Genomic DNA, 25,996 nt, shown 5'->3' on the forward strand with positions numbered 1-25,996 from the left:
TTAATGAAAGTCATTCAGACGCATATCATCACGTTATATGTCTCTGATTTTCTAACGCGGTACGCATTTAAAAAACAAATCTTAATAACGCGTTCGGTTTTCAATCAATTTTAGAGCTATTATAATTTCGTTTTAATTTCTGATTTTCCAGCACAGTATGTTTATCTCCTAAGTGTAACCTTTAACACGCATTTTCAGCGTCCATCTCAGTAAAAGCAGCGAGAAATCCAGTTAAAGATGGACAGATCCTAACACTGACTTGCGAAAGTACAAATGACATCAAGAAGCTGTCTGGTCCAGAAACTCTGTGCACATATTCAAGACCATCATACCGACGTCCATGTTGGTGTACGACACCAGCTCCCCCCAGTACCAGTCTGTGGCAGGACGTGTCACTGTCGGATCCTCCACCCTCCTTCAGCACAACGTCACTCTCAGGATCAACTCTACACTCGACCAGGGCTCTGTGTGGAGATGTCAAACTGGAGAAACGTGTTCAGCAATAACGTCACGCTTGATGTGGTGGAACATATACGGGGTAAATAAACCTTTGGTGTATAAGAGTGTTTTATCTAATGAAGATTAAACTGACATTTCATTAAACTCAGTGAGGTCATAATGATTTATAACAGAACAGTGATTTCACATTTATGTCACACTTGCATTAACTCAGTGATTTCATAACATGTAACGCAGTGATTTCATAACATAGAACTGAGTGATTTCATAACATTTAACTGAATGATTTCATTGCATTAACTCAGTGATTTCATACATATAACTCAGTGATTTCATAACATATAACTCAGTTATTTCATACCTATAACTCTGTGATTTCATAACATAAAACTCAGTGATTGTATCTGCAGGGGATGCTGTAACCACTATTACAGCAATTGACTCACCATCAACCTCAGAAGGTATGCCATTACATATGCTCATGACGATGTCTTGTGTGAAAATGATTGCGATATTTGACGTAATCCCTCGTTGTAGTATTTCATCTTTTTGAAACATAAGTCATTATGGATATATTTCTGTACGCAACAGAATAGGGTGCAATTGCATAACTATGATGTGTATCAGCTTGATAAGAGATGGTGACTCGGAATGTTTCAACTGATTCAACCAACACTTGCAACATTTTACCAATTGAAAATCCTCTAATATGAAATGTTTTAAGATAACTACCACCCACGATGGTTTGGGTTTAAAGTGATGAAATTTGGCTAGATCGTATAGCTTGTAAGATAATTAAAGGCATAATATATTTCAATCGACTTGCGACCTTTAATGCATAGTCTACAGTTTAAAACTTTCCGAAATACCATGAGTGAAATATTGCCGATGTGACGTTAAATCACCCACCCTTCTTCTGTCTTTGAAAAATGCTAATATGTATATCTGCTCCAGGTTTGATAAAATAGCAATTGTAAGTACCTAACGTAAATCCAAATCGTTGGTAGTTCATTTTTCAACGCCGCACTCAGCAATATTCCAGCTATGTGGCGGCGGTCTGTAAATAATCGAGTCTGGATCAGACAATCCAGTTATCAACAGAATGGGCATCGATCTCAGCAGCCGGGATGTGGCAAACTCTCATGACAAGCATGGTTTGTTGAAGACCAATTCTAGCTCGGATCTTCACGGGTCACCCAGACTGTTGGGGTAATTAGTTTTATAACGGGTGTATTCAAGAAATAAATACCTCCAGGTCAGTGGACAGTGGACAGTGTCATAGCTGAAGAAGGTAGATTCATTCTCAAGTACTCTTTGAAATATTTCACTAACAACTCCAAGCTTCATATTTCTTTAAGGTCAATGACGTCATTCATTGTTTATTGACAGTACCAACTTTTTATAATACATTTGGTTAACTTTGAAGTATATGTTACGAATGTTAAAAGGAGAAACAGATTTCAACTGGAAGGTGTTCAAACACAGATTCAGAACTACGCAGCTGTAACACATGTTATATTTGGGATTACACTTTCTCAGTAAAGTACAGATTCTAGTACTTTCTTTTTTGTGGGTGGTGAGGGAGGGTTGAGTCCCATCCCAAATTCGAACCCACACCCTCAGAGTCAGGCACCTAATCGCCAGCACATAATGTCAGATGCCTAGACCTCTCAGTCACAGCCACTCAATCTAGGCATCTGACTTTGTGTGCTGGCGATTAGGTGCCTTACTCTTTCGAATCCCGGATGGGACTCAACGAACCCCACCCCTCCCCAAAAAAAAAGAAAAGATAAAAAAAGTGTAATCCCAAATTTAGCATGTGTTACATTTGACCACTTCCTAAAATGGCAATTTGTATTTCATACACAGCTGTACACTTGATGTACAGAAAACTGAATGTCATGGCAACAATGACTGATACGATCATTCAACTGTAGTTGACAGTGTGAACTGTATTTCAGATGGACGTATTTTACCCCTCACCGCTGCAGTTGCCAGTATCATCGTAGTCATCGTCATCGTCGTCGCCAGTTTTATATCTGTGTTACTGGTCAGGAAATATAAGAAGGGTACGTGATTTCTTTTCGTAATACACGAGGCTCTTTCTGTCCAAATTCGCATTCCACCATGGCACTGTGCCATTGTGTATGACAAGAGAGGATACACCGAATGTTTGCTGAATACATTAAACAGGGGATACAATTTCGAACGTATTTGGACATATACTGAAAGAAATAGTTCGTTTGAATATGTTAAGTTTTGAAGACAATTATAATTGAAACGGTTTGCTGTGACAAACAAATAAGCAACACCCCTTTTTTAGAAGGGATTATTTCATAACTTGTCATATTATTTTTAATTTTTTTTAATTGTTTGTACAACATGTTTCTGGCCTTTCAATAAATACGAACTATTTTCATATTAGGCCGTCGTAATGGATAAAGAATATTTGGCAGATCATTTCTCGCATTAGTGGTTCCAAACGTTTAGTTCTGTGCATGTGATATATTTCATCATTACCGACAAAGTCACATGCTGTTCCAGACGTCGCAGAAAGCAACAGTCAGATATACAGCACCATGTCACGTGACCCTGACACTGACAACAATTACTCTGAGTTGGGACCTGGACCCACAAGTGAAAGGCTTCCGGCTTCTCAGCCTGTCACAACAGAGGAGTCCGTGGCCTACTACAACACAGGGCCCGCTGACAGCCAGTATGAAAACCCATCCGCTTCTACTGAGAAGCCGGATTCTTCATACAGTGAGTGAGTAAGGGCCTGAGTTTAGTTTGACGCCGCTTTTAGCAATATTCCAGCGATATCACGACCTAAGACACCAGGTATGGGCTCCACACATTGTACCCATGTGGGGAATCGAACCCGGGTCTTCAGCGTGACGAGCAAACGGTTTAACCACTAGGCTACTCCACCGCCCTCTTCATACAGAATGATACAGTCATCTTTCAAATGCTCTGGCTTTACACAGATGATGCGGTCAATGTTGTTTCAACCAACCGATTGATGGTGCGATTCACTGGCCACGTCATGAAATATTACGTTAAAAGATGTATTTAATGTTGCCCTGCCCGGTGTTCGGATTGAAGAGGATAAAACTGGGGCCAAGTTAAATAATGTTAATGAATGTAGACATTGTTACCTTGCCTGGGGTTCGACAATGGAGTATTACAAGGACCATTCAGCTGGGACTAATAGCATTATATCTGACTCTGGTATCCATTGTAACCTGATGCATGACATCTCTGGGATTTAGCATGAGTAATGCCAGCATTAGTCAGAACTGTTAATCATACAAACAATATCTATTGCTATTTAAACGTAATAATCTCAAGGTGACGTGACATAATGTGTAACTCTCCTACATTCAGCGAATACCCTTGCCAATGTTCATCATTGCTCTCTTGTATTTAGTTTAGACACGGATATCCCGGTGTATTTGTCTTTTGGACTGTTTGATCACTTCCTTAGTTTAAGTTTTCTTCATTCTCATACAATGAATCAATTGGTTTCTTGAACAAATCTGCGTTTTGTAATGTTGTTTACGGCCTTTAAACTCTGTCTTCAATGCAATGACATATGTCTTGACGGATATCTCGATGTATTTGTCTTGGGCACTGTTTGATAACTTCCTTTGTGTCTGTTTGCTTCATTCTCATACAATGACTCCATTGTTTTCTTGAATTCTTTTCGTAATGTTGTATACGGTCGTTATAATCTGTCTTCAATTCAGCCAACTGATGATATATGTCTTGACGGATATCTTGATGTATTTGTCGCTGTTTGATAACTTCTTTTCTTTCTTTTAGATAATTGAACGTGTTCAGTTTATTGAATTCTCGATTTTCAATATGTGACTGTTTCATATAAAAAATGCTCTTCTCATACCATGACGCAAATGTTTTTCTTGACGAAATTTGCTTGTAGCAAAGTTGTGTACGGCCATTATACTCTGTCTCCAATACGGTCAGTTGATGATGTGTCTTGACATCTTGTTTATAACCCACAACACGACCAACCACAGGAAGTGATGCTTGTCAATTCTGATAAAGACAATGGTCGTGAGGAAAATACCTCGCCTTGATCACCCAACTCACTACAGTTTTTTTTTAAATAACAAAACTTTCAATGGTATTGGCATGCCAAGCAATTTCAGACTTGTGTTTTTCATGTTAATAACACAACTGTCAATGCAAAATATATTGTAGTAGGGGTATTGCTTTTCAAGCAGATTTTCAGATTTGTAACACAAACAGTTTTGGTATGTTAATCAGAACACTTTTTAAACAACAAAACTGTCAATAAAAATATATGTAAATAGGGGTATTGACATGTCTAGTAGTGTCAGATTTGTAGCTGATCTAATCCAGGCATTAATATTCCTCCCTCTGACTGTGTGATACCGATATAGACTCATGCACACATAACGCCAGATTCTATGTGACACTGTATGTGTACAGTGAATCATGGTTGTCAATACGTTACATTCAGCCACATTGTATACATGTATGTGTAACACAGGATACACTTACACACGATGAAAGGATCACAGATGAATATAGATAAAACTCTCAGGTCTCAGGAAAGTGCACATCCACTCACAATAAGTGATGTGTTTATGTAAATTCTGTTTGTTGCGGATGGAAATAACCGACCTGGTTTAGACAGGAAAGTCGTGTTATCAGTGTTACTTCCTGTCAACACAGAAGCTCTGAGGTCTACTAGGCTGTATTACCGGCGGTAGAGATTCAATACTGCACACACGATCCCACTACAATGCAACTACCCGTCGAGTACACATTATGTTAGCATAACCCCATCACAGTGAGTGAGGTTAGTTTTACGCCGCACTCAGCAATATTCCAGCTATATTGCGGCGGTCAGTAAATAATCAAGTCTGGACCTGACAATCAAGTGATCAACAGCATGAGCATCGATTTACGCAATTGGGATCCGATGACATGTGTCAACCTAGCCAGCGAGCCTGACCACCCGATCCCGTTAATTGCCTTTTACGACAAGCATGGGTTACTGAAGACTCATTCTAACCCGGACCCGGACGGTCACAAACAGCGTATAGTTATCGTGTATCGCGATTACTCGTGCTATAGTGAAAGGTGTGCCGTTGCAAACCCATATTTGTTTGTGTTTAACGCCGGACTCAGCAATATTTCAGAAATATGGCTGCGGTCTGTAAATATTCTCGTGTGGACCAGACAATCCAGTAATACGATGGCGAGTAAACCAAGTCATCGAACATGACCACCTATGTCGTCTGTTGTTCCCATGTAGGGAGAGACGACTAATGGGACCAATTTAAGGTGATATTCACGTGTACAAACTGACTTGGTTGACACATGTCATTGGTTTTAAATTGCGCAGATCGAGCTGTTTATCACTGGATTGTCTGGTCAACAAATGATCATTTAGAGACCGCCACCATATAGCTGCACAATTACTGAGTGCGGCATGTACTAAACTCACTCACTCACTGTTGTACCGTCATACATTTGTCCCCTCGCTGTTCAATCCCTGAGGCAGCATCGTAAATATTTAATCTGAAGTGAGTCGTTCTCCTTGATTCAATGAAGTGTAAATGATAATGTGAAATATTGATAAAATAGATAAATAACAACATAGTCAGTTTGAGAAAGTCAAACTTATGTTTCAAGTAATGGCAACGCATATGAGCATTGGTGACACGTGTAAGTATAGAATATATACTATCTAAATCAATGAATCAATGACTCATCTATGCCACCTGGTAAAATGGACAGCATACAAGCAGTTGTAATTTAGACATTCTAAGATTTCCCAGTGTGTCTTTACAAGCATAAAACTATAGTGTGAATACATAATGCCTTAAAGAAGATAACAAACGCTATATTTGGTGGAAATATACTTCGGTCAGAGTGGCTTACGATGGCTTAGTTTAGATCGCTGACTTTGTGTGGTGGCGATTCTGTGCCTCACTCTGACAATCTGGGTTCGAATCCCGGATCGGACTAGAATCTACACTTGACTTAGAATCTGTGATTACACATCTATAGTATGTTATATTTATATTGTATGAATAAAAACTAATCGTTACCCAACAATGACGAATTATTTGTGAATATCCAAATATGTTATGTCCACAGGTTGTGCAAAGAATACCCAACGAAGAGGAAAAACCCGGACAAAATGAGTGAAGCATGAGTGGCACGGTGACAGCCGTGTTGAACCACACATCTGCCATATTCGAGAGCTAGGATAACAGGAAGGGCTTATTTGCAATTTAACATAACAGCTTTTGTGATCGAATAACACATACATAAAGCACAATGTGCAGCCAGCAGGTAGACATGCTCTATTTAGGTCCTGTGAACAAAACACTGCACACAAACAGGCCTGTAATGCCTACCCGAACTGTCACAGCATATCATGTCCTGGTGTGGTGTCCGTGATGAGTGTACCTGTATATCTCACCTGAGATATTTGATCACTCACTTCGGCGAATAGAATTCATACATTCCATATATTTAGGCATCCATATATATTTCATATCCCCAAATCACGGGTTAATATCTTTTATATGACGAAGTTTGTTGCCTGTGAATAAAACACACACTGTCACCTTTTACTACATTATGAGATGCAGCTTTATTTAGCTCCTACGACCACACAACTCAAACCGGTTTTGCATTGCCTACCCGAGCTGTCACTTGAATCACTTCCTGGTGTGGTGTTACAGGCGGGAGTGTGTCTCCATGATGGCTGTGGTCTGTACCTCTGTGCTGAGTATTGGATATGCATTTATGACCATGAGCAGTTTAGTTCTTGACAAGGTAAGTTAACGTGGCAAAGTGACGGTCGAAGGTAATGTAGGGGTAATGTACAAATAAACATACACGATTTTTATTTATTAAGTTTTGTTGGTTTGAATGGTTTAATATGTGACGTTTCGGAGGAATTAAGTGACCTCAAATGCACCAATTGTTTGAGAGAAGCACGAGTTATGAATAGCAACTTCTTGTTGTGAAGGATCAAGCATACACTCCTGAAACGTCGTGTTATTCACAATAAAGAAGCTGACGTCCATAAATCTTGCTTTTCTTATGCATTCCACTTCTAAATGCCCTTCTAAGATTTGACCGGTCTTTTATTTGGACCTATTAGTAGAGCCTCTGGCAATGAGTGACCATTTCACATTATTTTGTTATTTTTGTTAGTTTCATAATGGGAAATATGCTATCATAAAAGCCAAAGTCTTATAACTTTTGTAGGACTGCATAATGACAATCTAGTCAAGGATCTTAGTTACTAGGGTCGGTGGGGTAGCTTAGTGGTTAAAGCGTTTGCTCGTCACGCCGAAGACCTGGGTTCGAATCCCCACATGGGTACTATGTGTGAAGCCCATTTCTGGTGTCCCCGCCAGGATGTTGCTGAAATATTGCTAAAAACGGCGTTAAACCAAACTCACTCACTCACTCTTAGTTACTGGAGGTCACATGAGATTTTAAGCTCAAGTAGTTGACCTAAATCATGTTTATGTTTCATTTTGTAATATTTCATGTTAACACATGTTAATACTGAAGTTGAATCTGAATGAATCACTGACATACAGTAACAATAATTACATACTGCATTGAAGTGCATTCTGTTGAAGCAAACAACACTGACCATGAAAATCATCTTATACTATTACCTTTATCATTATGTTCGCAAAACTTTGTTGCATTACAGTACTTCAGTCAAACATTCTACTTTAAGGCTCTATACTATTTTATTTATCTGTAAACCATTGACATACATTCATACACAATGGGGACGGGTAGCCTGAAAGTATGGTGTAAAAGCAACTAAGTAGATGATGTCGCACACAGAGAGCTATTATGAATTAACGATGTACGCACTTGGACAGAAACATTCCAGTCAATATATCACAATATGTATGGCAATATCTCTTAAATTATTGCAATATATCGCGATATGAGAATCAGGGCAATATCCAGCCTCAGTTCTCAGGGATCCCCTCCGTGGTGTAGTGGTTACAGCGCCCACCCTGAGAGCGGAAGGTCGTGGGTTCCATCCCCGGCCCCGTCAAACCGAAAGACGGTAAAATATGGTACTTTTGGTCCCTGCATGGCGTACAAGAAGAACTGGTCGGTTCGGAGTTAGTTTGTTTCTAAGTGGGGTATTCGTGTTTAACTGGTATCTCAGTGGGCTATCACTATACAAGCAGCTTTAGTCTGAGCTCGTACAAGCAGCCACACATACACACGCAAGCACGTCGTCACATGAGCGAAATATTCTTAATTACGACGTTAAACCCAATTTCACCTCACCTCACCTACCATTCTCAGGTGTCACCAATTCGCCGTCCACTTGAGATGAGAACATCACTGGTCGCCATGGCGTTTCTGTCTGGAGTACTTTCTTGTGCGGGTCATTGGGCGTCAGGTAAGTGTCTGAAATGTGAGCGAAGAACAATCAGTTCCACTTGTAGTGGTCAAGTGGAAATACTGTACAAGAACAAAGATGTTACCAAAAGGGTCAAATCTATGTTCCAGCGTCTGCCACTATCCGCCTGACGAGCTACCCGCAGTCTGCCGTGGATGGAGCCGAGTTCACACTGTCCTGTACATCCACACAGAGCGGAAGGTTGATAGGTGTCAGCTGGTACAGAAACAATGTTGAAATATTCCAGACAAGCAGTGATGCCAACGTTCTACTTCCATACTCAACACCCAACACCACTTTATCAGAGTCCCGCGTTGTGGCAGGACGTGTCACTGTCAGCTCCTCCCTCCAACAACACAACGTGACTCTCAGGATCAACTCTACACTCGACCAGGGCTCTGTGTGGCAGTGCAAGAGTGGGAGTCGTTTCAGCAATAACGTCACTGTGGAGATTACAGACAACACTGAAGGTACAAGCGAAATAATACTTAACACCATAACATGAGAAGACCTTTAGAAATAGTACGTATTTTTAAAATAGATTCTGGTTGATTCATTTCCCGACGTATGACACTCGTTTTTCTTAACGTCGTTCTCAGCAATAAAATACGTATGTATGAAATGGACGTAAAGGATCGATTATGGACGAGGAAAATCGGGGTTTAATAGGATCGATTATGTGACACGACTTTAGGGTTCAATCATGTGCAAAGTCAGAAAGAGTAAGTCGAGAAATATTCTTTTAGGAACGTTAGGATATGCCCTGTTTTCGGAGACCTTGCGCAGGCTCTTGTCAAAGGTGTTGGCATCGTTGGATTCAATGCCTCAGGGAAGGTTACAGGTTGACTTTATTTTATTTCCCAATTTGACTCAAAATTGTTCTCGGATGCAATTCGATTTTGACTTCAAGTTAAGTTCAGGGCCCTGCTTCACAAACCTATCGTAGCGCTTCGACTGTCGTAACTCTTCGTTAAAAGTATAGGAGATACGAGAGACAGGACTTCGATAACGTTGTGAAACGCGGGCTAAATGCATAATCTATCTGACCTGTATCATTCCAACTTTGTTGCAGACACATACGTAGGAGATATCGTTGTAATCGTACACAATTAATGAGTTGTTTTGGTAAGTAGGGGGCTTTGTTGTTTTAAGCAGTGGTGGGAGAAGCCATGGTCGTAGCAGTAGCGGTTGTACTTGTAGCATTAGTAGTGCTATTCGTTATCGTGGTGGTGGTGGTTATAGTAGCAATAGTAGTATACACGTCTCGGCGGTAGTAGTAGAAGTAGTTGCAATCGCAGTAGTAGGTGTGTGAGTGAGTTTTTAACAATATTTCAGCAATATCACTGCGGGGGACACCAGAATACTTCACACTTTGTGCCCATGTGGGGAATCGAACCCGTGTCTTTCGCATGACGAGCGAACGCTTTAACCACTGAGCTACCTCACCGACCCGCAATAGTAGAAGTAGTAAAAGTAGTAGTTGTTGTAACAATTATAATACTTATAGCAGTACAGTGTCTTGTCTTACTTACCACAGCCCACAGCGTCCCAAATTCCAAATCTACGAGCTGGAGTACAACATTGGCGGCTGGAATACGACATGCAGGTGTGTTTGTACAGACATTCTCTTGCAACTTATTATGCGTCTTTCACTGACCACTGTCATGGCAACTTATTGTGTGCTGTTGTATCATTTTGTATTGTTTAAGCAATATATAACCACACACTTGTCATAACGTTTGAGATCTGATTCGTCACCCTTAGATAATATTTCCTTTTTCACTATTATTTGATTTAATGAATTCCAAATTAGTGTGGCGCATAGATGAATCATTGGTTAATACACACTACTACATAGTACAAACGCACTCACTCACGCGCGCACGCGCGCACACACAAACACACACACACACACTACGACTTGTTACATACATGGGATTTTTACTGAATGAATACTCATGTGTGTCTCAAGGTATCACCACGACAGTTCCGACGACACCGGCCAAGACGGAGGCTCCAAAACGTATGTATCAACTACATGTTCTGCATTCTGTATAATCCTGTTGAGACATCCAGCATACAAGGCTTTTGGAATCAATGAAATGTTGTTGTCAAAGAATGACTGTTTTTGACAATGATTCATTGTTCAATATCATAAATCGTCATAATTTATTTCGTCGCGAAATGAAGACGGATTATCAAACTCACGTTCCAATTTACAGATTCGGGTGAAATTATCTACGCTGTCGCTGGCTCTGTGGGTGGTGTGGTGGCCGTAGTTGTCATCGTCATCGTTGTGTTATTGTGCACACTATCCAGAAGAAGAGGTAAATGCTAATTAAATCTAAGAATTCATACCAACTTTCTTCTACTCCTAATTTCATATAAGGCTAATAACCCTTTTTATGAATCTGAGACCGCGTTTAACCTCAGATCAATCATTGTCGATGTGTGTATGTGTGAAAACGATGTCCATTGCCTCTTTAAATGTTAAATATTTTTCAGAAAATGCAAGGAAAGAAAAACAGGGGTAAGTGATTGTTGTTATATTTCTCGACACTAAGCTGAAATGATACCTATATGTAACATGAATCAAGCAATATGCCATCTAGGACTCTTGCTCCATCTTTGTCTAATCCAAGGATTAGAGATGTACAACCACATAAGGCAATCGTGGCTTTGCGTGTTTGTGATGAGTGCCACCATTGGTGAAAGATACGCTACCTTTCACGAATCATAAAACGGTGATTCATAAGCACACGCTCAACATACAACCTCACTGAATTGTCGGAATGGTAATGCATTTTAAAAAACATTAGAAGTTGTATGCCTCTCTCGAAGGTTAGGTATTACGTCTGATGTACGCCATTTTGTAGTAGTGTAATCATCCCTCGCCTACCGGCTCGGGTGCCACTGCTACAAATAGGCGTACATCAGACCGTATTATCCGAGGGAGAAGCATACAACGTGTTATCTTACCGCCATGTTAATGTACAAAACATCATTTTATTTTATGTTAAAGATCGCGACCGACTATATTAAAATCTGTGAAACATATTCTGACAAGCTTAAAACTGCTATAAAGATGGTTAACTATGTTTCAGTTGAGTGTGCAAACCACTCAATGTATAAAACAGCTAAGATAAAGCAGTGAAAGTCGGTAAAATAAATCGGTACAAAGTGAACACAAAAACAGCGAACGGTTTTCGAACTTAGGGCACGGCATGCGTCATATAATGACGTCAAACGATTGTTAGCGCTTTAGCTTCTCGGTGGAGAGCTTGGCGGTTACCGTGGCAGCGGGTAATATATTTTCCAGCTGTCACCCTCCTGGGACGGGTGACTCGGAAACTTGTTAAAGCGTCATTGACCAATGAAATTAAAGTATTTTACACGAAGGTAAGATAAATCTCCATATCCTATAAATGCACGTTATTACAAGTGGACAAAGAGGGCCTGTTTTGCTTTTTAACCGAGATAACATATTTGTGATTATTCTGTTCCTTGAATATTTCAGCAAAGAAGAGAGATTCAATGTGGACTCTAAAAGAGAGACGGTCGGTATGTTTAGTTTAAACCATTTATGAGTTTGTCTTATATCTAATCTATATCTCAGATATTATATCAATGATACATGAACACCGGGTGTTACTTACGATCTTGCAAATTTCAATAGTTACATTCAAATTGCATTTTTCTCTCTCTTCCAGTGATGAAAGATAACGATCTCTACAGACAATATGCCGACAAGGGTGTCGACGGAGCTGAACACCAGGTGTCAACAGAGAAACAGGAGGTGATAGGTAGGCTATATTGGATGTATTGATAAAGTGATTAATATAAAGATCCTTTACAATGCTACAGTAACATGTTTTTGTAGGGAAGTGTGCTGGCCTAGTGGTTAAAGCGTTCGCTCGTCACGCCTTAATTAGATCCAGGTTCGATTCCCCACATTAGGCACAGTATGTGAAGCCCATGGTGTCCCCCACCGTCATATTGCTGGAAAATTCACTGTTTTTGTATCTATATTTTGTGCATTGCGTCAATATTACGTATCATAAAGCTACGTGTCAGCCACGTTATTTGACAGTATGATAAGGCAATCGTGTAGTGTATTTATATGCATGAAAAATGTTAGTCTGACTTAAAAAAGGAATAAGTCAATGATAATTACATCTGCACCTGCGTATAATGCGTATATAACATGATTGTGTAAAGCAATAGATTTTAAAACACTCATTCAGACAGTCCAAGATAGATCGAAGCCATAGGTGTATTCATATAGTCCGTCTATTTCTGTGTTCAGTGATGGAAGATAATGATGTGTATCACGGATTTGTGAAAGCTGAAAGTCAGAAGCCAGCAGAAAAGCAGCAGGTGCCAGGTAAGTTATTCCTTGTTCTGGAACCTGGATTTTCTTTGATAAGATGTGGTTAGTAACAATGTCTATGTACATTAACTGTAGTTTCATTATCCGGTAACTATTTATGTACCCCCGTCCCATTTCATGGTCCTGGACTGGCATTTCAACATGACAACCCTACACCCATATCGTAGTTAGCAACTTCTCCTGTAACGCCTGTGATGATGTCATGACAGTTCCCGTGATTTGAACCCGATCGAACACATCTGGGAAGAGGAGACGCAGATTAGTTACAAGACCTTGGGCAAGCGCTCGTTGACGAATCCGCCAGCCCATAAGGATACGCTACGGCCGTTGTAGGGGTCACACTAAGTCTTGTTTTTGACTGCTTCTGTTTAAGAGTTCGCGTTGGAGGATGGGACAATCCCCTGCAATTCGTTTGTACTGTTACATGGATGAAAGCAGTGTGATACACTTCTGTATTCATATCAATGCACTTATTCGTGTGTGTGTGCGTGTGCGTATGCTTGCGTGCGTGTGCCAACTATGATAGTATCACCCACAACATTTGTATGTACAGTAACTGTTTTATTTTATACTGACGTGTTTTCTCATCAACATAGACGAAATAACAATATTTGAATATATGCCTAAGATGCATTCTGAGACGAGAACTAAAATGGCCTTTGTTCTCCATTTAAGATGTGTATTCAAAGGTCAACAAGGTGAAGAAAACCAACAATGCAACAGAAGTACCGATTACTCTGAGTATTGAAGACCTGTATGCGAAGCCCATCAAACCAGCAAACGGAAGGAGTGAATGTAAGCCCACACAAAAATATGTTCTAAAGTGTCATCTGTATTGATAGGTATTTAACAACAAGGTTGTACACAAAATAGTTTGCCTAGCATAAAAACTGCTCACGTCAGAGTAATTTAACCTGTACCATGGCATTGCAAATCTCCTAGCCATTTATGTAACATTGAGTACAAATCTTACAACAGAAGTGACAATCTCCCATCAATCATGTAACATTATCATACCAAAAGACGTTAACATGTGGTACCTGTTGTTCCCTGCCTGGCGTTTGGCATTACCATGGACTGGTTGGCTCGGAGTATAATGTGTCTAAGTGGAATCATGCCTAACTGCGGAATGGCGTCTCTGTGAGCTAGCACTATTAAAGCAGCTTACGTCTGGGCTAGTACAAGCAACACCTCACCTCACCTCACCTCACCTCACCTCACCTCACGTAGCATTGAGTACTAGTCCTACCATGACGCAGACAATCTGTTATGTTAGATGTATCGGCATGATTAATACCATAAAATTTGAGCAGGCGCAGAAGCGAGGGACACAGCCCTTGATTGTCAGGATGGAGGATAATGTTAGCTATGCCTACGGTCTATGGCAAACGTATTTTTGACGTGTCTGTGACGTTTTCACCACAGTAGCGTTGAAGGGGTGGCATTACCGTAGCCATGGTGACAGGATACAGCACATGCTACCAAGGTTTGCTGAGACCCAACTGCTTATTCTTTCAGCGTCATCCTAAGTGTCATCCTACCAGAACGTGGACGTCAGCACCCCAGACTGACCGACAGACGTCATCAGAAGCAGTGGTCGTTGTGGACTTCCAATCCAGTGATGCTGAAAGGGAATCTTCCATATGATACGCCGTCATTACACCAACACCAACGTGAAATATACACATAAGCATACATCTTAATGCACCATTATTTATTGTCCCCATAATCCAAGTTATTCAAGCTTTATGACAGATTCCTGTGAGGAAATCCAGTGATGTATTGAGATCAGCGATTTGCCCCTTCGGGACACCATGACGCTCACATTTGTAGGCTCACACGACCCAAGTCGCTTGGGATGTATTTCAACTCGGTATACCAACAGGAATGTTTTTGTTGACTACAATCTGATACAGTTTACTAACATTTTATGATGATTTTGTTATTACTCACTGTTTTACTTTGCATCATTGTTGTGAATGCTGTATATCCCCATAGAATGACTTTTGCCATTTTCTCCCCCAAATGCACAGTGAGAAATAAGCGTCTCAAACTCACCATAAGCGGAGAATAAAATGGTATAACATAAAAAATACCCTAATTCATGGATTACTATTAGATACGTCGGTGAACAGAAATGAACCAAGCATTGTTGAGTATGAAAGGAAAAACATGATTTTGGAACAGAGGTTTAGTGGAGCGAATAGATGTCAATAAGTTACTATCTTGTCTCTATTACACTAACGACATTTTTTGTATTAAAATCATCATGTAGTAAAACCATATGTAAGCCTGTAAAAGGCTCTTCTGTGCCTGTTATGGTTTCAAGTGAGCCGCTGACTTTGTGTGAAGGGTACCAATTCACGTACATATATTTTAGAGTCATCATTAGATGTTTGCCAAGGTTGCGTTCTGAATCCCTTGTTATATACTTTCGTTATTGATGAATTTGTTACACTGTGATCAGTGAATATTTGTTATTCAGCACATCAATATACTTCTAAATTTGTTTGCTGATGATTTCCATATAAAGTGTCAACTCTGCAAAAGCAATTGATTATTTTAGAAATGTTTCGTAACACATTACAACCACGCGTTACCATGTGTGAGTCTAAGCTAATGTATTTGAATAATGCTTGTTTCGTTTGTATACATGAAAAACGGGTCTTCTGTTATAGGAACATTGAAGTTTAGGCTTACAATAAATATCAAACTAACAAGATTTCATGTTGATGTACATGTAACCTGTGAAAAATAAGGATACGTAACTCATCACATTTAAACAAATATAAATATAATCGGTATTCCTCAAAAGTATTGCCCCTCCTAATTAATGTAAACAATAACTTGTAAATATTGCACAGTGCACGCAGCAACATAAAATCACAGCTGTTGCAGCATGCTGTCAAACATGACTTCAGCATGAAACGTTGCGATATTTTAAAGTTTTGTCTTGTAGGCTTTACATTTTTGCTTGTAGCTGAAGACACTGCCTTGTACTGATACGTTTGGCCATTTGCCTCATTGCTAATGAAACATGTCCGTCTGTTGGATCAGTTTGTCATGTGCCAAAGAGCTACACCAAATTACTATTGTATATTCTACTGATGTATCATATGTTATGTAACAAGTGCTTAATAAATGATAACTGAATTATTCGCCTACATGTAGTTATTGGCAGTACGTATGTTTTACTGCCTTATGAGATTTGGTATCAAACGGTTATGTGGTTGCCCACAACTGTGGGAATGACTCGGGATGTAAAGCTACGTAATATACGCGGTGGCAACGTACATTGTCTTTACATTCTGTTAACGTTAGACCCGTGAAGATCTGGGTTAGAATTGATGTACAGTAACCCATGCTTGTCGTAGGAGGCGACTAACGGGATCGGGTGGGCAGGCTCGCTGACAAGGCTGACACATGTCATCGTATCCCGACATCGTAGATCGATATTCACGCTGCTGATCACTGGATTGTCTGGTTCAGACTCAAATTATTTACAAACCGCCACCATAATAGTTGGAACACTGCTGAGCGCGGCGTTAAACAACAACAAATCAATCAAGCAAAACGTTAGTGGTTAAATAGTTATGTAGAGTACATAAGAAACAAAGCAGATATTCACTGCAATGTTTACTCGTCAATTTACATGTTGTTTTTGGTTTTGTGTTTCATCAAGTTTTAGCTGAGTAGTGAGGAAAAATATTATACAGAAAACTCTATCGTGACATCAAGTTATAAGAAACACTGTCCTAACGTCGTTGTGAGAACCCGAAAGAATAACGTTTCCACAACGTAAATTTGCAACGTTGTTATTACCTTGTGAAATAACATTGCACAGTGTTTACATTCCGACAATGCACATAAGTTGTAGCATGAATGAATTCACGTGCTTGTTAAGAATGAACAAGTAGTTCCGTCACAACGTGACTTAACTGTGAAGCCATCGGTTATCCGATCAAATCCTTACAATCTCAGGTCAAGTCGTTACGACACAGGTCAACGCGAAACGACACTCGTGCGACGTACGAGATTAGTATGCAACTACCCATGCGTTAAAAGCGTGGGTAATAAAGCCTTGTATTGCCTACCCGAACTGTCACAGCATATCACGTCTTGGTGTGGTGTCCGTCATGCATGTACCTATATATCTCACCTGAGATATTTGATCACACACACACTTGGGCGACAGAATTCATACATTCCATATATTTAGGCATCTACATATACATTTGATATATCCAAATCACGGGTTAATATCTTTTATATGACGAAGTTGGTTGCCTGTGATTAAAACACACACTGTCATTTGTACTACATTATGAGATGTAACTTTATTTAGCTTCTGTGATCACACAACTCAAACCGGTTTTGTATAGCCTACCTGAGCTGTCACTTGAATCACTTCCTGGTGTGGTGTTACAGGCGGGAGTGTGTCTCCATGATGGCTGAGTCTGTACCTCTGGGCTGAGTATTGGATATGCATTTATGACCATGAGCAGTTTAGTTCTTGACAAGGTAAGTTAACGTGGCAAAGTGACGGTCGAAGGTAATGTAGGGGTAATGTACAAATACACATACACGATTGCATTTTCCACTGCGAGTCAGGGAGGCCTGTGTTTATTCCTGTAGGTTGCACACCCTTTGATTCCTTACAAACGACAGTGCTGAATGAAAGTCAACTTCTAAGAGACATAGGACACCGTCTCCATTGCCATTACTTTCATTGACTACCCTGCTATTATACGTTTCCACATCAAATGATTGTACGTCCGTAAACAATGACTCGTTACTTGCGATTTGTTGGCTACTGTACATCACGTCGATGTCATCCATGTAGTCCTTACTAACATGGATATATCCTGAAGTGCAAGAAATCGCTGTCATTGGGTATATTCAAATGATTCCTGACTGGTGGTTGTGAACGCGATCATTAGGTTCCTATCTTACTGCTCTCAAGGACCGCCTCCGTGGTGTAGTGGTTAGAGCGTCCGCCTGGAGAGCGGAAGGTCGTGGGTTCCATCAAAAGACGTTAAAATGTGGTACTTGTTGGTCCCTGTCTGGCGTACAAGAAGAACTGGTCCGTTCGGAGTCAGTTTGTTTCTAAGTGGGGTATTCATGTTTAACTGGTATCTCAGTGGGCTAGCACTATAAAACCAGCTTAAGTCTGGGCTAGTATAAGCAGCCACACATACACATACACATACACGCAAATGAACGAAATATTCTTAATTACGACGTTAAACCCAATTTTACCTCATCTCACCTACCATTCTCAGGTGTCACCAATTCGCCGTCAACTTGAGATGAGAACATCACTGGTCGTCATGGCGTTTTGTGCTGGAGTACTTTCTTGTGCGGGTCATTGGGCCTCAGGTAAGTGTCTGATATGTGAGCGAAGAACCATCAGTTCCACTTGTAGTAGTCAAGTAAACATACTGTACAAGAACATAACATGTTACCAAAAGGGTCAAATCTATGTTCCAGCATCTGTCATTGTCTGTCTGACAAGATACCCGCAGTTTGCCACAGAAGGAGTCGAGTTCACACTGTCCTGTACATCCACACATAGCGGTGGATTGATAAGTGTCAGATGGTACAGAAACAATGTTGAAATGTTCCATACAAGCAGTGATGCCGACGTATCTACTTCCATATTCAACCCCGCCACCACACCCAGTGAGTCACGTGCTGTGGCAGGACGTGTCACTGTCAGCTCCTCCATCCAGCAACACAACGTGACACTCAGGATCAACTCTACACTCGACCAGGGCTCTGTGTGGAAGTGCCAGGCTGGGAGTCGTTCCAGCAATAACGTCACTGTGGAGATTACAGACAACACTGAAGGTACAAGCGAAATAATACGCGATGCATCTGTTAGAAATGGCAGCTTCAAATACATACAATACCCAGATTCTTGTTGATTCATTTCCTGACTTATGTAACTCGCTTTGTCGTAAAGCCGTACTCAGCAATATTTCACATGTATAAGGGATCGTAAAGGTTTCTGGACGAGGAACATAGTATCCAATAGTATGAATCATGTGACTCCACTTTAGGATAGAAAGTCTTGAAAGAGTGTGGTTGACAACCATCCAACAGACAAATTCTCCATATTTCGGATATATTCCAGCACTAAACATTTGCTATCTACTTTCACAACTTTCGAGATACCTTAGAACATGCTTAATTTCACCTTCAATCAGAGCTTCATACGACTCTTGCTCAAAGGTGTTGGGATCACTGAATTCACTACTTCAGGAAAGCTTACAAGATGCTTTATGCTAGAACATGGAACATATTTCCAGATTCGATGACTCCAAAATGTTTCCAATGTAATTCCTTTTTGAACTTCCAATGATTTTCAGGTGCAACATTCACTTAACCTGCACCATTCCTAACGTATCACACATCATACACATCCTCATGATCGTATGTAATACTTTGTTGCTTTGAGTAGTGGCAGTAGTTGTAGTCTTTGTTGTAGAGGTAGTCACAGTCGTAGCCGTAGCACTGGTTATACTAGTAGCAGTAGTAATACTATTCCACGTCGCAGTGGCGGGAGTGGAAGAAATAGCAGCAGTCCACTGTCCACAGTCCACAGTCCAAAGTGTCCCAAATTCGAAATCTACCTGCCGAAGTGCACTTACTATTGTACACGTAACTTATTCTTAGGGTATATCTTATCACGACTTTTGTGAGCTGACTCTTCGCCATTTGATTATCTGTTGATTCAATGTGATTTTAAACAAGCATATCTATCACTCAACAACTACTCTCTACTCTTTGTTAAAATCATTAATAATCTGTTTGGAGATGTCGCGAGGGCCGACAGTTCCAGCAATAACATCACTATTGGCAGCAAAGATTTAACTCAAGCCAGTTAACATGAAAAAATAAGTGGACTTTCCGGTGTGTGTCGCCTTCCAAACGGAAACAATAAGTCAATCCAGAAATCTGTTTGCAAAATAATTCAAACCAAAAAATATAAAAGTGTTAAACGATGAATCATTAGTATTCTAACCTTATCCAGCTTTTCAAATCAATACATTTGTTGGTAAAGTGTTCACAACGACGGTAAACAATAGATCCGGAGTTGTCCAGGAGTGTCCACTCTGTGCCGAGTCAAGCAATAGCTGTTCTGCTTACATAAGACAGTAACTAGTTGTTGTTGAGGCACAATGTTATAAACTTCGACTGAATCTTAATAACTACAATTACAACAAAAGTGATGCACCCATGGAGCTATCATGACGAAATAAATTTGATCTGATATTGCCAGCTGACTAAACACAACTATGTTATATCTTGGAATACATGTGCGTGCACGTTATTAACCCTAATGGTTTGTGTACTAACAGTACAATCGAACAATCGCCTCGGGTTTTAGAAGATATTTCTAATGAATGTGGCTAGGAATTTCTGGGTATACATTTTGGCCATAATTCATATTTTATGGTGACTGATTACAGTGACAGATAGCTCAAGCTGAATAGTTTACACTTACAACACATGGTATCCCACCTTATTAAGAGGACTTATATTATGTATTCTACCATGACTTGATTAAATGCTGTATTGTGATTGGTTTATTAAAGTCATTCAGAGGCATATAATCACGTTATATACCTGTGATTTTCTAATACGTTATGCATTCGGTTTTAATTCAAATTTAGAGCTATTATAATTTCGTTATATATTTCTGATGTTCCAGCTCAGTATGTTTATCTCCTAACTGTAACCTTTGACACGCACGTTCAGCGTCCATCTCAGTAAAAGCAACAAGAAATCCAGTCAAAGATGGACAGATCCTAACACTGATTTGCGAAAGTACAAGTGACATCAAGGAAACTGTCTGGTCAAGAAACTCAGTGAACATATTCAAGACCATCATACCGACGTCCATGTTGGTGTACGACACCAGCTCCCCCCAGTACCAGTCTGTTGCAGGACGTGTCACTGTCAACTCCACCCTCACACAGCACAACGTCAGTCTCAGGATCAACTCTACACTCGACCAGGGCTCTGTGTGGAGATGTCACACTGGAGACGGGCTCAGCAATAACGTCACGCTTGATGTGATTGAACATATGCGGGGTAAATAAACCTTTCATGTATAAGAGTGTTATATATAATAAAGATTAAGCTGACACATTAAACTCAGTGATGGCATAATGTATATAACAATTTGATTTCATTACATTAAGTCTGTGATTTCATAATATATATAACGCATTGATTTCTAGATGTAACGCATTGATTTCATAACATGAAACGCAGTGATCTCATAACATGTAACACAGTGATTTCATAACATATAACAGTGATTTTATAACATATAACACAAGTGTTTTCATAACATTTAACTAAATGATTTCATAGCATTAGCTCAGTGATTTCATAACATGTAACACAGTGGTTTCATAACATATAACGGAGTGATTTCGTCATATATAACGGAGTGATTTCATAACATATAACTGAGCGTTTTCATAACATTTAACTCAATGATTTCATTACATTGACTCAGTAATTGTCTGTCTGCAGGGGATGCTGTTACCACGATTGCCACAATTAATTCGCCATCAACCTCTGAAGGTATGCCGTTACATTTGCTCATGACGATATCATGTGTTAAAAGGATTGTGATTTGTGACTTGACTCCTCGTTGTAGGATTTTATCTTTTTCAAACATATCTCATTATGGTGATATTTCTGTACGCAACAGAAAAGGGTGCAATTGCATAACTATTGTGAGTATCAGCTTAATAAGAGATGGTGACTCGGAATGTTTTAACTGATTCAACCAACACTTGCAACATTTTACAAATTGAAAACCATCTAATGTGATTTGTTTTAACATAACTACCACCCTCGATGGTTTGGGTTTAAAGTGAGGATATTTGGCTGGAACGTATAGCTTGTAAGATAATTAAAGGCATACTATATTTCAATCGACTTACGACCTTTAACGCATAGTTTACAGTTAAAAACTTTCCAAAGTATCTTCACGATATGAGACACGCTAAGTCTTCAATCACCCACCCTTCTTCTGTCTTTGAAAAATGCTAATATGTATATCTTCCTCTCCAGGTTTGATAAAATAGCAATTCCAAGTAACCAACGTAAATCCAAATCTTTGGGAGTTTTTTTTCAAGGCCACACTCAGCAACATTCCAGCTATGTGGCGGCGTTCTGTAAATAATTGAGTCTGGATCAGACAATTCAGTTACTAACGGTATGGGCATCGATCTCAGCAGCCGGGATGCGATGACATGTGGCAACCTCTTGCGGCAAGTATGGGTTGTTGAAGACCAGTTCTAACTCGGATCTTCACGGGTTACCCAGGCTGTTGGGGGATTATGTTTATAACGTGTGTATTCATGAGTTAAACATCCGAGCACCAGGTCAACAGTAGCTATGTTTACGTCTGTATTGGACAGTGTCATAGCTGAAGAAAGTAGATTCATTCTCGAGTACTTTTGGAAATACTTCACTTGCAACTCCAAGTTTAATATTTCTGGAAGGTCAATGACGTCATTCAATGTTTATTGACAGAACCAGTTCTTCATAATAAATTTTGTTAACTTTGAAGTATATGTTACGAATATGATACGGAGAAACAGATTTCAACTGGCACGTGCTCAAACAGATTCAACTGTGCACTCGGTGTACAGAAAACTGGATGTCATGGCAACACTGACAAATACAAACATTCAATTGAGGTTGACTGTGTGAACTGTGTTTCAGATGGAAGTATTTTACCCCTCATCGCTGCAATTGCCAGCATCAGCGTAGTCATCGTCATCGTCGTCGCCAGTTTTATCTGTGTGTTGCTGGTCAGGAAGTATAAGAAGGGTACGTGATTTCTTTTCCTAATACACGGCATTGTGCCATTGTGTATGATAAGAGGGGATACATTAAACAGGGGATAGAGTTTCGGACATATTTGGATATTGAATGAAACAAATATGTCGTTTAAATATGTGAAGTTTTAAAGAAAATTGTAAACCAAAAGTCACTGTGTTCTTAAATATCATTGTTTGAAAAACATGATCGAATGTTATTCGATTCCCGGAAATTCGCTGCGTATTAATACGTACAAACATCGCTCAACCTTTTAGATTACTTTCGTGTTTACAATGTCGATAAACATGATGTGTTGGCCAATTTTCCAGGTATTATCGAGTATTTGAAGCACGAGGATATTTCATTTGAAACCTCCGGCTTACTCATAAACACCCGTAAATTGGCCAACACATGATGTTTATCTCCTAATTATAATTGAAATGGCTTGCTCTCTGACAAAGCACACTATAAGCAACGCCCCCTATTTAAAAGGGAACATAACGTTTCATATCATGTATTGAGTTTGTTAACGTGTTTGTACAACATGTTTCTGACCTTTCAATAACTACGAACTATTTTCATATTCTGCCGTCGTAATGGATAAAGATTATTCTGTAGGTCATTTCTCTCTATTACGCATTAGTGGTTCTAAACGTTTTGTTCTGTGCATGTGATATATTTCATCATAACCGACAAAGTCACATGTTGTTCCAGACGTCGCAGAAAGCAACAGCCAGATGTACAGCACCATGTCACGTGACCCTGACACTGACAATAATTACTCTGAGTTGGGACCTGGACTCACAAGTAAGAGGCTTCCGGCTTCTCAGCCTGTCACCACAGATGAGTCCGTGGCCTACTACAACACAGTGCCCGCTGACAGCCAGTATGAAAACCCACCAGCTTCTACTGAGAATCCGGATTCTTCATACAGTGAGTGAGTGAGGATCCCGAGTTTAGTTTTACGCCGCTTTTAGCAATATTCCAGAGATATCACGATCTAAGCACCAGAAATGGGCTCCACGCATGTGGGGAATCGAACACAGAAGAGCAGTGACCCCCACCGCCCTCTTCATACAAAATGATACAGCCATCTTTCAAATGCTCTGACTTTACACAGATGATTCATTCAATGTAATTTCAACCAAATGATTGATGGTTCGAGTGATGTCGTACCAAATTACGTTAAAGGATGTATTTAATGTTGCCCTGCCTGGTGTTCGGATTGAAGAGGATAAAACTGGGGCAAAGTTAAATAATGTTAATGTAGACATTGCTACCTTTGCTGGGGTTCGACAAGTGAGTAATACAAGGACCATTCGGTTGGGACTTACAAGACTATATCTGACTCTGGTATCCATGGTAACCTGCGGCATGACATCTCTGGGAGTTAGCATGAGTAATGCCAGCATTCGTCAGAACTGTTAAACGTAAAAATGCCAAGGTGACGTGACGTAACGTTTAACTCTCCTACATTCAGCGAATACCCATGAAAATGTTCATCATTGCTCTCTTGTATTTAGTTTAGACACGGATATCCCGGTGAATTTGTCTTTTGGACTGTTTGATCACTTCCTTAGTTTAATTTTTCTTCATTCTCATACAATGACTCCATTGTTTTCTTGAATTCTTTTTGTAATGTTGTATACGGTCGTTATAATCTGTCTTCAATTCAGTCAGCTCATGATATATGTCTTGACGGATATCTCGGTGTATTTGTCGCTGTTTGATAACGTCTTTTCTTTCTTTTCCACTATTGAACGCGTTCAGTTTATTGAATTCTCTATGTACAATATGTGACTCTTTCATATATGAAATGCAATTGTCATACCATGACGCAGTTGTATTTCTTGAAGAAAGTTGCTTGTAGCAAAGTTGTGTAAGCCCATTATATAATCTGTTTTGACGTTTTGTTTATAACCCACAACACGAAGACTAAAATCGTGACCAACCATAGGAAGTGATACTTTCTTATTGTTACATTACGACGTACTACGGCCCAGCAAGCAAAATGTTCATTTTCCTGCTTTGAATAAAAACAACGCAGGTCTATTCAGATAAAGGCAATGGTCGTGAGGAAAATACCTCGCCTTGATAATCCAACGCACTGTGCAGTTTTTTCTTTTAAATAACACAACTGTCAATGCAAATATGTTGTGAGTAGGGGTGTTGACATTTCTTGCAGTTTCAGATTTGTTTCATATATAAAATGATATTCTCATACCATGACGCAAATGTTTTTTCTTGACGAACTTTGCTTGTAGCAAAGTTGTGTACGGCCATTATACTCTGTCTTCAATACAGTCAGTTGATGATGTGTCTTGACATCTTGTTTATAACCCACAACACGACCAACCATAGGAAGTGATGCTTTCTCAGTGTCAATTCTGATAAAGACAATGGTCGTGAGGAAAATACCTCGCCTTGATCATCCAACTCCCTACAGTTTTTCTTTTAAATAACAAAACTTTCAATGAAGAAATATGTGAGTAGTGGTATTGGCATGCAAAGCAATTTCAGACTTTTTATGTTAATAACACAAACTGCCAATAAAAACATATGTAAATAGGGGTATTGGTATGTCTAGTAGTTTCAGATTGGTATGTTTCTTAATTTAAGTTTTCTTTTAAACAACAAAAACTGTCAATAAAAGTATAAGTAAATAGGGGTATTGACATGTCTAGTAGTGTCAGACTTGTAGTTGATCTAATCCAAGCATTAATTTTCCTCCCTCTGACTTTGGGATACCGATATAGCCACATACACACATAACGCCAGATTCTATGTGAGACTGTATGTGTACAGTGAATCATGGCTGTCAACACGTTACATTCAGC

At 39.7% G+C, this 25,996-nt stretch overlaps 1 protein-coding gene and 1 long non-coding RNA gene across 5 annotated transcripts in view; one reads left to right on the forward strand and one right to left on the reverse strand.

Moving 5' to 3' along the window:
* The first annotated feature begins 3,034 nt into the window (after positions 1–3,034).
* The window catches only part of LOC124255913, a 33,106-nt gene continuing 10,144 nt past the window's right edge, over positions 3,035–25,996 (forward strand). Inside the window, exons 1-8 of one of the 4 annotated variants that reach the window (XM_046689864.1) lie at positions 7,029–7,302; positions 8,821–8,917; positions 18,798–19,157; positions 21,072–21,407; positions 21,858–21,908; positions 23,061–23,168; positions 23,874–24,098; positions 24,170–25,215. In XM_046689864.1, coding sequence (XP_046545820.1) covers positions 7,225–7,302; positions 8,821–8,917; positions 18,798–19,157; positions 21,072–21,407; positions 21,858–21,908; positions 23,061–23,168; positions 23,874–24,098; positions 24,170–24,171 — 1,257 coding nt within the window. In that variant the 5' untranslated portion in view covers positions 7,029–7,224 and the 3' untranslated portion in view covers positions 24,172–25,215. Of the gene's footprint in view, positions 3,223–6,615; positions 7,303–8,820; positions 8,918–9,222; positions 9,388–17,577; positions 17,829–18,589; positions 18,687–18,797; positions 19,158–21,071; positions 21,408–21,857; positions 21,909–23,060; positions 23,169–23,873; positions 25,216–25,996 lie in introns of those variants that run through there. The other 3 variants (XM_046689867.1, XM_046689865.1, XM_046689866.1) reach the window with 3 other exon arrangements.
* On the reverse strand, positions 3,319–24,587 carry LOC124255915. Its single transcript, XR_006892788.1, has 3 exons — positions 24,499–24,587; positions 22,149–22,151; positions 3,319–3,660 (listed from the first exon to the last, which is right to left on the reverse strand). It is a non-coding gene; the product is annotated as an uncharacterized LOC124255915 (long non-coding RNA).

Source organism: Haliotis rubra, unplaced genomic scaffold, assembly GCF_003918875.1.
Source record: "Haliotis rubra isolate DU_JTF1 unplaced genomic scaffold, ASM391887v1 Scf611, whole genome shotgun sequence".
NCBI classification, from domain to species: Eukaryota; Metazoa; Mollusca; class Gastropoda; order Lepetellida; family Haliotidae; genus Haliotis; species Haliotis rubra.